We start from the raw sequence: 12,007 nt of genomic DNA, 5'->3' as shown, positions 1-12,007 counted from the left end.
GCTTTTTTTTATTTTTACATTCAGTGGGTTAAGAAACAGTCAAGTAATGCATGCTACAGAAATCTGTATTCATTCATTCATGTTTCTTGCACACTTCTTAACGCAATCATGGCCAAGTGCAAACACTGATTTTTTTTTTATTTTTTTTTCCCCATAACTTTATTAGAGGGTTAACAAGCCACTCCTCCAGTGTCCTTTAAAGCAAGATTGCGAATAAGTCTCTTTTTTATTTTTTTTTCTTTCCCCTTCTTATTGGCAAATTGTTGGCTGTAGAGTACTGCACAAGTATAAACAACATGAGAGATCCTTTAACATAACATGAGAGAGCCTTTAGTCGCTTTGCTCCCTAGCTTTGGATCTCATTGCCAATTGAAGTAAGGAAAGCTCTGGCTGTTGGGACTTTTAAATCTAGACTTAAAAGTTATTTGTTCTGTTTAGCATTTTTAAAATGATTCTATTAGGAATTGTATGTGCTTCAGTTTTAATTTTAACTCATAATGATTGTAAAGCACCCTGGGATGCTTGCACGAAGGGCGCTACAGAAACCCAAGATTGTATTGTACTGTGTTGTAATGTATTGTATTATTACATGGTGCTGGAGTTGGACCACGGACAATTCATAGAGAAAGCATTTGAATACTTAGCTAAAGATAAGGAGTGCGTGTGTGTGGGGGTACTGTCTCTTCTTGCTGCTTTTTCCCCTTTTCTGTCAGTTATTTTATTAAACTAAATTAACATGGCAGTTATTCCCTACGAAATGCCAGCATAATTTACTGCTGCAAAGGGGCTCAAAATGTAAACCAGATGATAAACTAAAAATAAAAAAGTCCACATTAAGATTTAATTGCACTTCCCTTTCTATATTACGTTCTTATGTAAAATACATTACAAAACAGTACTTTCTTTATCACTTCCTTCACTTTTAACTGAATTTCATTAACAATAAAGAAATATATTGTCTCTGTTTCAGTAATGTCACTTGACAGTTAATCCCTTAACTTGATGTACATGTCTTTAAGATATTTTTTTTTTCTTTTATAAAGAACATGATAGCACTGACTGGAGCCAAGTATTGCACAATCATGTGATTTGCAAGTTTCCCAGCTCACAGCTTTGCCAGTGCAGGTCAATTCACACCTGCCACACTTATGCCATTCTGGTCCTCATGTTGCTTTTCCTCAGTGATTGTCAGAGGTAGAGAGACTTGTGCGTGCGGCTCCTTCCTTCCCCCCTCCCTCCTCACTCCAAATGTGTGGTAAACCTTGTGCATTGGAAGTGTCTGCTCAGGAATTAAATGGAGTTTAATTTCTGTCCATTAGGAAGCTGCTATCCACATCGCCAATTAAGCCTTCTATTTAAAGGGCGAGGAGATATGTATGTCTACATCTTAATCACTGCTGCGACTGGTTTGCAGAGACCTTCCCTGACTGGTTCATTTATTGCTAGCGGTGGTGGGAGGCACGGAGATCAGCATGGTTATAAAACCTACCAAAAGCTGAGCAAATGCTGTAGGTGCAGTAGCGTCACTGTCAGCAGACTTAAAGCTGAGGTACGCCTGTGTTAGGGGATGCAAGGGTGTAGGCTTAAAGATGTGTTGGGAGAAAATTACTTGAATTGGTAATAATTTTTTACCTGACGGGAATGAAAGCAAAGCAGGACCCACTTATTGAGAGGCAATGCGAAGAGAGCAGCAACCCTCGCCTTGTCAGACCAGACTCATTGCGTGTCTTCACTCTAATCATAACTTCGGAGATGTGTTTTTTAAACAGGCTCTGAGCAAAACTCTCAGAGCTTGTTCCCTCCCCAATGCTTTTTTTTTTCCCCTTCTTTTTTAATTAACAATTAGATTCTTCCTTTTTATTTCCAAGAAACATGGTAAGAGAACCTAACGTGAGGGTGAGCTTTGTCTGTCTTTCCTCGGACACTTCTTTAAGAACAGTACAAATACTATCAGATTCCCCTGGTGCCTTGCAGCAGCGATCAGAGGACAGGTTTTTCAGGACAGCAGCAACCTCAGACCTGCCTTACTGCAAGCCGTGGAACAAACTGCTCAAAAGGGAAAGTTCTGTTCCCCAGGGGTGGGAACAGATGAAAGGTTCTCCTCATATACACCGGTCTCTTAATTATTTTTATTTTTGAAGTACTAAGACTTCCTACACTGAGAGTTGCAGTTCTTTTGTAAGCTTGTGCCAGAAGAGGGGGAAAACTGCACTAAAGCATAACCTGTGCCTGACTGTGCCACCTTTCCAAAGGATTTGATACTTTTTAGTGAACTCATGGAGAAGGGTGGGTTTCATAATGATGAAAAACTGAAGCACACGCGAAGGGCCTAAGTGTCAATGGCCTTTCTAGAGTTGAGGAAGGGATTTCAGTTCCCTAAGTTTATGTAGTGTGTTTGTATTTGAATCAGTATATCTAGACTTTTTCAGAATTGTGGGGGGTTGTATGTATACACACACACACATATATATATACTTGCCAGCTAGTATGTCCCCAAGCTCTTAAAGCTCTGTTCCTTATTCTGAACTTTTTGTAAGAAGGAGCTTTGTGTACTAGACCTGATCGAGCTACATTTTTTAGATTTATTATATTTCAATATAAGGGGTAACTAAGAAAAAAAATTAATAAATAGACCCTGAAAGTGCCTGTGCGTATTCCTCATGAAAAGCTAGCAGGAATATTTCTGTTCTGTGATAATTTCATAGAGACTTGCATCTTTTTATGAATTCTTCAGAGCATCTATACTTTTGACAAACTCTTGTCAGTGAAAGGCAGCAACACAGAGGTGAAACTAGTATCTTGGCTAACATAGCTGCTTAAAATGTCACTTTCATAAGATTTTACTTAGCAGAAGTTAAGAATCCATAGCAAATTTCATAGTGTAACTCATTTTTCTCCTGACAAATTTTTACGTTTTTCTCGGGACAGAATGTAGTTTGTTTGTGTGCTTTTAGCAGCATAAATATCCTCACAGCATTTGGGTCTATGTGGTTAAGAATAATCAGATGTACAGGTGGCTCATAAAGAGGCACATGGCCTGGAACAATAAATCTGACACTTAACCATTTAAACAAAGGATAGGCAAGGGTTGTTACATTTGGCACTAGAGGGGTATTTAAGCAAGCAATCAGAGGCCTGAGAGATGTACTGTCTAGGAGCAGAAATCAATGAAGTTCAAACTAAAAACTAGTCATACATGAAAAAATAAAATAAAATAAAAAAGGTACCTATCTAGTGAAAGAGGTTACCATGGGATGTGGTGAAAGATCCAGCACAAGAAATCTTCAGATCAATATCAGATGTTTGCTCTATCTCAGCCACAGGTAACTTGGCCAAATTTAGAAATTCCTAGATAAGCTTCTAGGGTCTCTTTTATATAGAGTCCAAACAGATGCTCAAAATGGTCCCATTTGGCTTTAAAAATCTGCAAAAACTTGTGTAGAAAAAGGAAAAGAGATCAAAGAAAAGGCTTATCCTGAACGCCAAAAGAAATTCTGCAAGACAACTGTTAGTGCTACTGAGTCTGATGACTTCTTGTCTGGACATTGTGCCTTAGGGCTCAACTTGATGCCAGACATCTGATGCTTTGCCTAGCAGAACAGTGGAATCCGAGAAGAGACATGCTGAAAATCATGTCCTATTTCCCAGCAAGGAAGTCTTCTTTAACGTGGTGGATAATGCTAAGCAATTTTGAAGAGTCTTTAACAGAAACTGTAGTTAAAACAACCATTGCGGCTGGTTAAAGATAGAACAATTATCAACATCTCCATCAGCAGAATGTATATACTTCATTTTTTTGGAAGAGGTTTCTGTGCCTACAGCTGAATGTAATGCATTAATAGAGCTAAAATGTCCCCTTATCACACACAACATTTGCATTAGGATAGCATTTGGAAGCACGTGCATTAGGATTAGTGTTTCCAGATAGGAAACAAGTCAGAAGCACTCTGACCTGGCTGGAACAGAGTAGTTGGAAATAAAAGCAATCCACCCAAGAGGAAGGCTGAAGTACCTCTTACTCTGGATTTTTACTGGATCAGTCTGTGAGATCTCCAAGGCCCCACCTACCCCATTCTTGTACATGAAATGCTGGTTTGCCCTGTACGCGTCCATTGCGCATGATCTGGATTGTCCTTCTGGGCTCCAGCTTCCCATACTCACGTTCCCTGCGTCCTAAGGAAAGGAGGTGATTGTAGGCACGCAGGCTTCATGTGGCATTGCCACATGAATAGGAACAGCAACAACCTGGCAAGGGGCTGAGGACCCTGTCTCCACATTATGGCAGTGAGAAGGAGTGATGGAACTTACCCTGTGGACTTGAAGTCCAGCCATGGTTGGAGCGCAGCTTCTGGGTTTGGCTTCGTCTAGCAGAAATTCTGCCTGTACGCCCCAAGATAGCTTTGTGATGGGCACCGAAGTAGGAGCAATGGGGAGAGCCCTCGAAAATGTGCATTCCTAATTCAAGCTAAAAGAGCAGTTCAAAGCAATCTACTTCACAAGTTTTCTTCAAGCAGATTCCTGCCGAAATGGATAGTGCTTTCCTTACCCATGGAGCTCTAAGGTTTCGGAGCTCTTCTGGCAAAGGCACTTGCAGAATCAAAATCTTAGAGTGCAGTAATTCACCCCTCAAAATATAGGACCATTTTAATTCCATAAAGTAAACCAAGAATTAACTTACTAAATACTGATTATTTTGCAGTTTATATTTCATCCAGGTTGATTTTAGGAAGGATTTAGCCAGGACTTTTAGTACTAAGTACCTGCCATTTACAAATAGCATGCAATAAAAATCAGGATTCTTAAAAAGATCCATGTCGGACACCTGCCAATGAAGACAAAAATGTGTTACGTGTCCTTATCTTACATAGGTTGAGGTTGTGATTTCTTTTTTTTTTTTTTTTTTAAGTCTAAGGCACTATGCCATAAAGCTTGTAAAGCAGTTATGAAGTTCTTTAAATCTGTATTAACATTTCCCTCCTACCTATCTTTCTCTCTTTTAGACTTTTAACCTTTGTAGATATAAGACTAGTATCTTGGGAAGCAGCTTACTTGAGCTTTATTTATATCTGTCAGTGGGAGATGCTTGGAAAACATTGGGAGAATGCTGCTCTGTCATGCAGCAACCGGGAATTTACATTACAAAATGGTAAAAATAATCAGTGCAAGAATCAGTTCCTTCAGATGCTGAATCCTCATTTCTGGTTTTCAAAATCTTCTTGTGTGTGGGTATATTTCTGTACGAATATAAATAAATGTTCATAGATGTATATTTTATCTGGGTTCTTTTGGTTTTATATCTTCCCTCATTACATTCAATGTATCTTTGTTTACATTAATACATACATTTATAATACTTAAAGACAACATAAGGCAGAAAAGGAGGAGGAGATAATTTAGGCTTTACAAGGTTAGGAGAAAGGAGGAAAGACATGCTTGTGTATTGGAAGAAAAGCTTGTGCCATCATTTTAAATCTGCCTTTAGGTGATTTTAACTTAAATGACCAGCATTTGCCATGCAGAACCTTACTTTGCCTGACTCTGGCAGCAGTATGGAGGTCAGATAACCATCCAAGTGCAATGCCAAAGGCATAAAAATTTTTTTCCTCTCTGTTCCTCTGTGGGTTTTTCCCTTTCCTACGTGTTTATAGGGCATATGACAACAAATTCCCTTGCATTACTTGCTATAGTTCAAGGTAATAGACCAAGGAATTTAACATAATTCTTCATACTCAATTAAACTGTCCATTTCGTGATTCCTTATCCAAAAAAACAGCTAGTGGCTGGGTATGTTTGGTCTGCTTTTATTCGGAGTGGCAGATGATAATTCTCTGCCATACCAGAACACTAGGAACAACATTCTGCCCTGGTTGGGTTTTTGCAGTACGTGGGCTGGTGTAGGCTCCGACAGGCTAAAATCTTTTGATTTGGGGATAATCTTGTGTTATCCGGTTGGGGCTTGAATGTTCCCTTCTCATTTGAAAAATGTTAACGCAGAACCTCCTGAGAAATAAGCGCTCCTAAGTGTTCAGCTTGTATTAAAACTGATGCTTGTGATTTCCACGCAAACAAAAGCCAGTGATAGTGGCTAGGATAGGGGGAACAAAGTTCCTCTGTCCTTTGTGAAAAGATCCCTCCCCCCCTTGCCCAATCTTTAAGTTCTGTTCTGTTCTGCAACTTTATCACTATTCAAACTAGGTCTGGGGACAAAAGCCTCGTAGCTTGTCTCTCTTTTATTTTTTTTTTTTCCTTTTCCTTAAGGGTTGCAGCATTGGAACATGCTACCCTGTTGATGTCTAGGGATGTAAAGTAGAGGATTTATGAAAGAGAAAATAGAATAGAGCCTTAAAAGTTTGGCCTTAAAAAATGGAGCCAGTAGTTTGACAGATTGTTCAGTAAATGTTCATTTTATTGAGAATTATAAAAAAGGTGCTTAAAGCCTCTGTGCCATTAATATAATACATTAAAAGGTTACTGTCAAGATTAGTGTTTCAGCTCTGAAAATTGACTGTAGGGTTTATGGGCAGCACTGTTCATACTCTGCTTGGAAGATGAGGTGTCTTCTACTTACCACTTGACAAAACCATTATGTTGTTACAAGGCTTTATACTGAAAAACTTGACAAATAGTAAAACATAAATAAAATCTCATTTGAAAAGCTGGAGAATAGTTGCTGTCTGTCTTATAGCCAGATTTAGCAGATGCGGGTTTGAATGTAAAACAGTTGTGAAAATAGCCAGTGTCAAACTAGTGCAAAATTAAACTTGTGGGGTGTTCTGTTTTCAGTGTCTGTTATTGTTGAAGTACTCCATTTCAAAAGCATGCATTCCTTCCTACAGAAAAAAAATCAGATTCCTTAGTTGAAATTAATTAGCATTCAGAAACCAGATAGCATGTTTTTGGGTATTCATGAGATCTCTGTTTGAAAAAATGTTTTTAACTTGTAGAAATGTGTTGCAACACACAGATGGGAAGAAAAAGAAAAAAAAAATCTCTTTAGCAAGCACTGTGTATAAAAGGAATATTACATTTTGCACGCTCCTGATTACCCTGTGTAAACAGTTTTTGACATCTGTCTTTATAGTTTTCGAGGAGAGGAAGACTTTGTTAAAAGAACCATTTTTATACAGCAGTCACCATTTCAGTCTTGCTTTACCTGTATTATGAAAGCAGATGGTCTGCATGTCTTTTGAATATTTATAACTATCAAAAACAATCTCTTGCTATTCACCCTTAGGCTTATGAGATGTCAGGACTGTTCTGGTTGAAAAAAAATCATCTTGGGTGTTTACAGAAAGAGGATTACATTAAGCTGAAATGACTATACATTTTCCAGTTTAATATTTGTCCATCAGCTGTTTAATCGTATTTAGATAATTGTGTAAATAAGTTGTTGCAGCCCTTGCCCCTTCCACTGAGCAGGCTTGAAGCTTTAAACACCGATGAATGAGCTGCAAAAAAGCTCGGATTTTTTTTTTCCTAGTTAAACAACCTGGAAGGCCTAAAGAAGTTTTGGTTACAATGCTCCTTTTGAAGGAAATATTTCATTTGCAGAGGAATCCCCGATATCTAATTCAGCCGAGTTGTTTTAGGAAGCTGCTGTGTCTGTTACTCTCTGCTAAGTCTGCTAGCACGTATTTGTTCTGTGTAAATACTGCAGCCCAACTACCCCTTCATGAGGCATGAAAACAACCTCATTCTGCCCATATGAAAATAATTTTAAGGTTATTTAGGGGAAGTTTTGGGACTGTGGGGGTTAAAAGCTTTTTTGACTGGAAGCTGAGCAATCACTGATAACAGATTTTGCTGTGGTTGGTTGATTTGGCAGAAAAGCATGAACAGTTTTGGTTTAGATGATTGAATTAACCTGATTAACATTGTTTTTGTTGTTTTGCAAAAAGGACAACAGTATACTTTTAGCGATGATCGAACAATACTTCACCTGGTTGGAGAGCAGTGTTAGAGGCAATGACTCAGAAATGCCTCCCTTGTAGCACCTGCAGCGGTGGCTGCAGCGACCAGCCGGCACGAAAGGCTCGGTCCTGCCCGTGTCTTGCAGGATGCACCTTGCATTAGATTCTGCTGCAATGTGAAGGGTGCTGCCATTTTAGTGGGGTTTATTTGATGGGCACGTGAAAAGAGTTCTGGTTAAGGTTTAAGGTATTTCCCCAGGGAGTTCCCCAACTTCTTTGAGAGATGATGGTGTCTGATTTTCAAATCTCGGGTATTCAGTCTTGCTGAGAGACTGGGATTTGGTTCAAACTATGCTGGGTGAACCTCAGCTGAACTTCAGAACGAATTCTACCCCTACCTCCACACAGTTTTTGGATGCCTAATTATAATTAACTTATTTGGCTAAAAAAAGAGCACTTGGGCTGCAGCAGATGGTATCATTCCAGAATAGTGGGATTTCTGTGAAGGTGGCACCATTTCAGATGAGATCTCCTGGTTTTCAGAACAGGACTACAAGTGATGTGGTTGCGGGGGTGGGGATGGAGAGGGGGTAAAGAGGGAAATTTGGGATCTGGAAATCTCACAGCTTTCAAGGATAAACTTCTAGGAGATACGTTATGACTGCAGATCTGTGACCAGTTTTTGCCTTCTATCAATTTTCTTTGCGACGTGTGAAAAAGAAATCAGATTATGAGTGATGAATGTGATGCATTTGAGTATTTGTATGATATATCGATATTCATCATCCTTGTCCATGGAAAGCGTCTGCCTCTGTGCCTTACAGATAAGGAATGCCTATGTACAGTAGTACCTGAATATGATGTGCCTCAAATATAATAATTTTCGTTTTGATTATTGATAAGTATAAGCCAAGACATGGGGAGCTCCTCACATGTAATGACCCGGGAAATAAGAAAAACTTTAATATGCCTCCAGTCTAGATCGTGGCTCTCTGAGACCACTAACTCACAGGGCTGATCTTCAGTTTTAGGCCCTAAACATAGTGGGCATTCATATATGTAGATTGCCGTTAAAACATATAGGAATTCTACAGCAATAGGAATTTCATAGGAATTTCTATAGCAAAGTGCATCTTGCTGCACTGATGTGACTGCAGGTTTGATGACAATAAATAAAGCATAGAAACAATGAAATTCAATGTTGTCATGTTATTTTCTGAGTTAACAAGGTAGTAATATTTTATCTGGCTTGTAAAATTTTGCCTTCAGTGAATTAGTAAATAAATCATTGATTCCTCCTGATGAGGATTCTTAGCGTAGGTAATATCACTTGAATGTTTGCATGAAGTGTTCTTGAAGAAAAAGCAGGATAATTTTCATTTTTAAATGTGTTGATAATTTCTGTGGGGTTTATTTTATCTACTTTGAAGAGCTGGAGTAAAACCCCAATCTTAGCCATCAGAGCCTGACGTTCATGTTGTGTCAAAGCAGCTAAAATTCCTACCAGTGTTATTTAAACACACCAGTCCCCTATCTGGCTGTAAAATAAAGTAACTGCATTAAATTTATTCCTGAAGAAGCAGGGGATGTCACAAACTGCCATGTCATTGGCATATCTTCTTTGTAAAATGACATGGAAGAGTGGACTAGGAAACCCTAGAGAAACATCTTCATCAATAATAGGTAATTTACTAAAATTATTACTAATACACATGTTTTCATACTTCCTAATGTTATTTGGGCAGGAGAAGGCACCTGAAAGGGGCAGAGAAAAATAGAGAAAACCACCTGGAAGTCTAAATGACGTCCACAAAATATGCACAAGCTCATATGGGATGGTGGCCCATTACATGTGCAGTTCCCCATTTTGCACATGCGGATCTGCAGGTTTTGCATATACAGTAACTGTGCATTCACAGAATTTACCTGTTCAGATTCACGAGACTTTTTAAATCATGTCTTATGTAACATGTGCCATTAAAATGGTTTAATCTTTAAAAGGGCTTAAACAATAATTTTGGAAGTATTAGACATTAATGATACTGGTGTTATATTGGAAATTGAAATTGGGTTCAGCTGAGCTTGGTTCAGGTCATTCAGGCTAGAGTTGCAGTAGTCTATTAAGATTTCATTCTCCTTTTATACCACTGACAAAAGGCTTCAAGCTAATTTCAGAAATGCCAGATTAATATCAAGGAATGGTAAGAATTTTGGTGATTCAGAGAAACATTAAAATAGCTGCTTGGTGAGTAGAGGGTGTCCACGTTTGACATAAATAATACTGCTTCACTCTAGCAGTTCTAAGCCTCCACAAATAGCTTGTTACTGAGTAATATGTTAGAAAATGGTTTAGTGAGCTTCACTAAGATCAATAATCCAGGTACTTTTACTCAGAAGCTGAACTAGCCTTATAAAAGAAGACTTATAGTAATATTTATTGCATTTTTATTCCCAACTTTTTCTTCCAGTGGTTATTGCAGTTTGTGTAACAAAGGGTTGATGCTATACATCGATTTTACAGCAGCACATAGCTAAATGTTACATGCTGAATAGTGAAGAAACATAATAATCAGGGCTTTGTCCTCTTGACTGTCATTGTTTTCTCAATACGCTGGACAATTCCTGTAGTTAAGCTAAAAGTGACTACTTTCCACATAGAAATTGAAAGGGTGGCAAAGTTCAGTCTATTGAAATTATATTTGCTAATTTTGTTGTTCATACATCATATACTGAGTATAATTTTCAAGTTGAAGCATTATCTCATTTTTGCAAGGCTTAGTCTTAATTGATTTTGTAAAAGAATGTACTGGAACTGAAAGTTTTATGCATTGTAAATTCCACTATTTTAAAATTGGTCAAAACTGAGCAGAAGGTAAATTTCTCACTGTAGCTATCTGATATCTCGAGAACCTTTGAGAAAAAATTGTTTCTATCATCCTTTGGTCTATTTTACAGCTAATACTCAGTTACAGAATTAGACCTGACAATAAGTGCTTTTCATAAGCCTGTTTCTGCGAATCACTTAAAGTACCCTGTTTAGGAAAAGCAAGTCTGGGTTCATTTTGGGTTGATACATACATATTTTATTCTACTATAAGCTCCCTTATTTTATCCTGCAAATAGTTTGTTCAGATTAACATGCATCCTATGATTTTCTGGGGTCCACCCTGTGATAGGTGGCACAAAGGGAATGGGCACGGGTAACTTGGGGCATTGCTTTCATATTTGGAGTCAGTGCAGGATTTGTATGCCTGTAAACTTGTGTGGGTATGTGAAAGGTCAGTCAAGTTTAAAAGCAGAAATAGCACAAACAAAATGCACTTTCAAGATTAGCGTCTTCCATCCAGAGCCCATCCCATTGCCTGATATTTCTTGGTCGATAACTTTGTTCTTCCCTTAGTACATCTGCTTTTTTTTTTTTGCTCCCATTTACAATATACCTTGGTTAGGGTTTATGCTCAATTATGCTCAAAGTTTTTTAAAAAGCTTTGGACGATAGGATTAAAAATGCAATATGGTTCTCAAACTCTAAAAATATAATGGTTTCAACAATTGAAATAATTTGTGCTTTGACTTGTACTGCTCTGTATTACAGATTTTTTTTCTTCTCCCCTTTTCACACAGAGTATGATTTCTTCCATTGTGAACAGCACTTACTATGCAAATGTCTCAGCAGCAAAATGTCAGGAATTTGGAAGGTGGTATAAACATTTCAAGAAGGCAAAAGATATGATGGGTAAGCAGAAAAAAAAAAAAAGAAAAAGAAAAAAAAGCCGTGATGGTGGATACATACCATTATGTGTCACGTTGAGGTCTGTCACAGTCATATAAGAAGCCAGGTCCCTTCACGATGAGTTTAGGATGCTTTTGATGAGTAGATGTAGAAAGTACATATATAGTGAAAGAATTCATTTAAATAAATATTTGCTATTGAAACAGCCAAACTGACTTGAGTTGCCAGAGATGTGAAGCTGTCATTCTTTAAATCTAGAGATCTTCTACCACCCAGAATAATTGTTTAAAAAACCTGTTCCTGGAACTGTGATGGACTGATTTTTTTTAATGTGTGTATTTTTTTCTTGCGCTGGCTAATGTAT

The 12,007-nt window shown here is 38.0% G+C and overlaps 1 protein-coding gene across 7 annotated transcripts in view; it reads left to right on the top strand.

Moving 5' to 3' along the window:
- SATB1 (SATB homeobox 1) overlaps positions 1–12,007 on the top strand; it is a 94,064-nt gene that overhangs the window by 34,596 nt on the left and 47,461 nt on the right. For all 7 annotated transcript variants that reach the window (XM_055804412.1, XM_055804408.1, XM_055804411.1 and 4 more), the window contains one exon: positions 11,535–11,646. In XM_055804412.1, the coding sequence (XP_055660387.1) occupies positions 11,535–11,646 (112 nt within the window). The remainder of the gene's footprint in view (positions 1–11,534; positions 11,647–12,007) is intronic.

The sequence above is a fragment of the Falco peregrinus genome, chromosome 5 (assembly GCF_023634155.1).
Source record: "Falco peregrinus isolate bFalPer1 chromosome 5, bFalPer1.pri, whole genome shotgun sequence".
In the NCBI taxonomy this organism is placed as follows: domain Eukaryota; kingdom Metazoa; phylum Chordata; class Aves; order Falconiformes; family Falconidae; genus Falco; species Falco peregrinus.
Note: the sequence above shows the minus strand (reverse complement) of the source record. Positions and strands in the feature narration are given on the sequence as shown.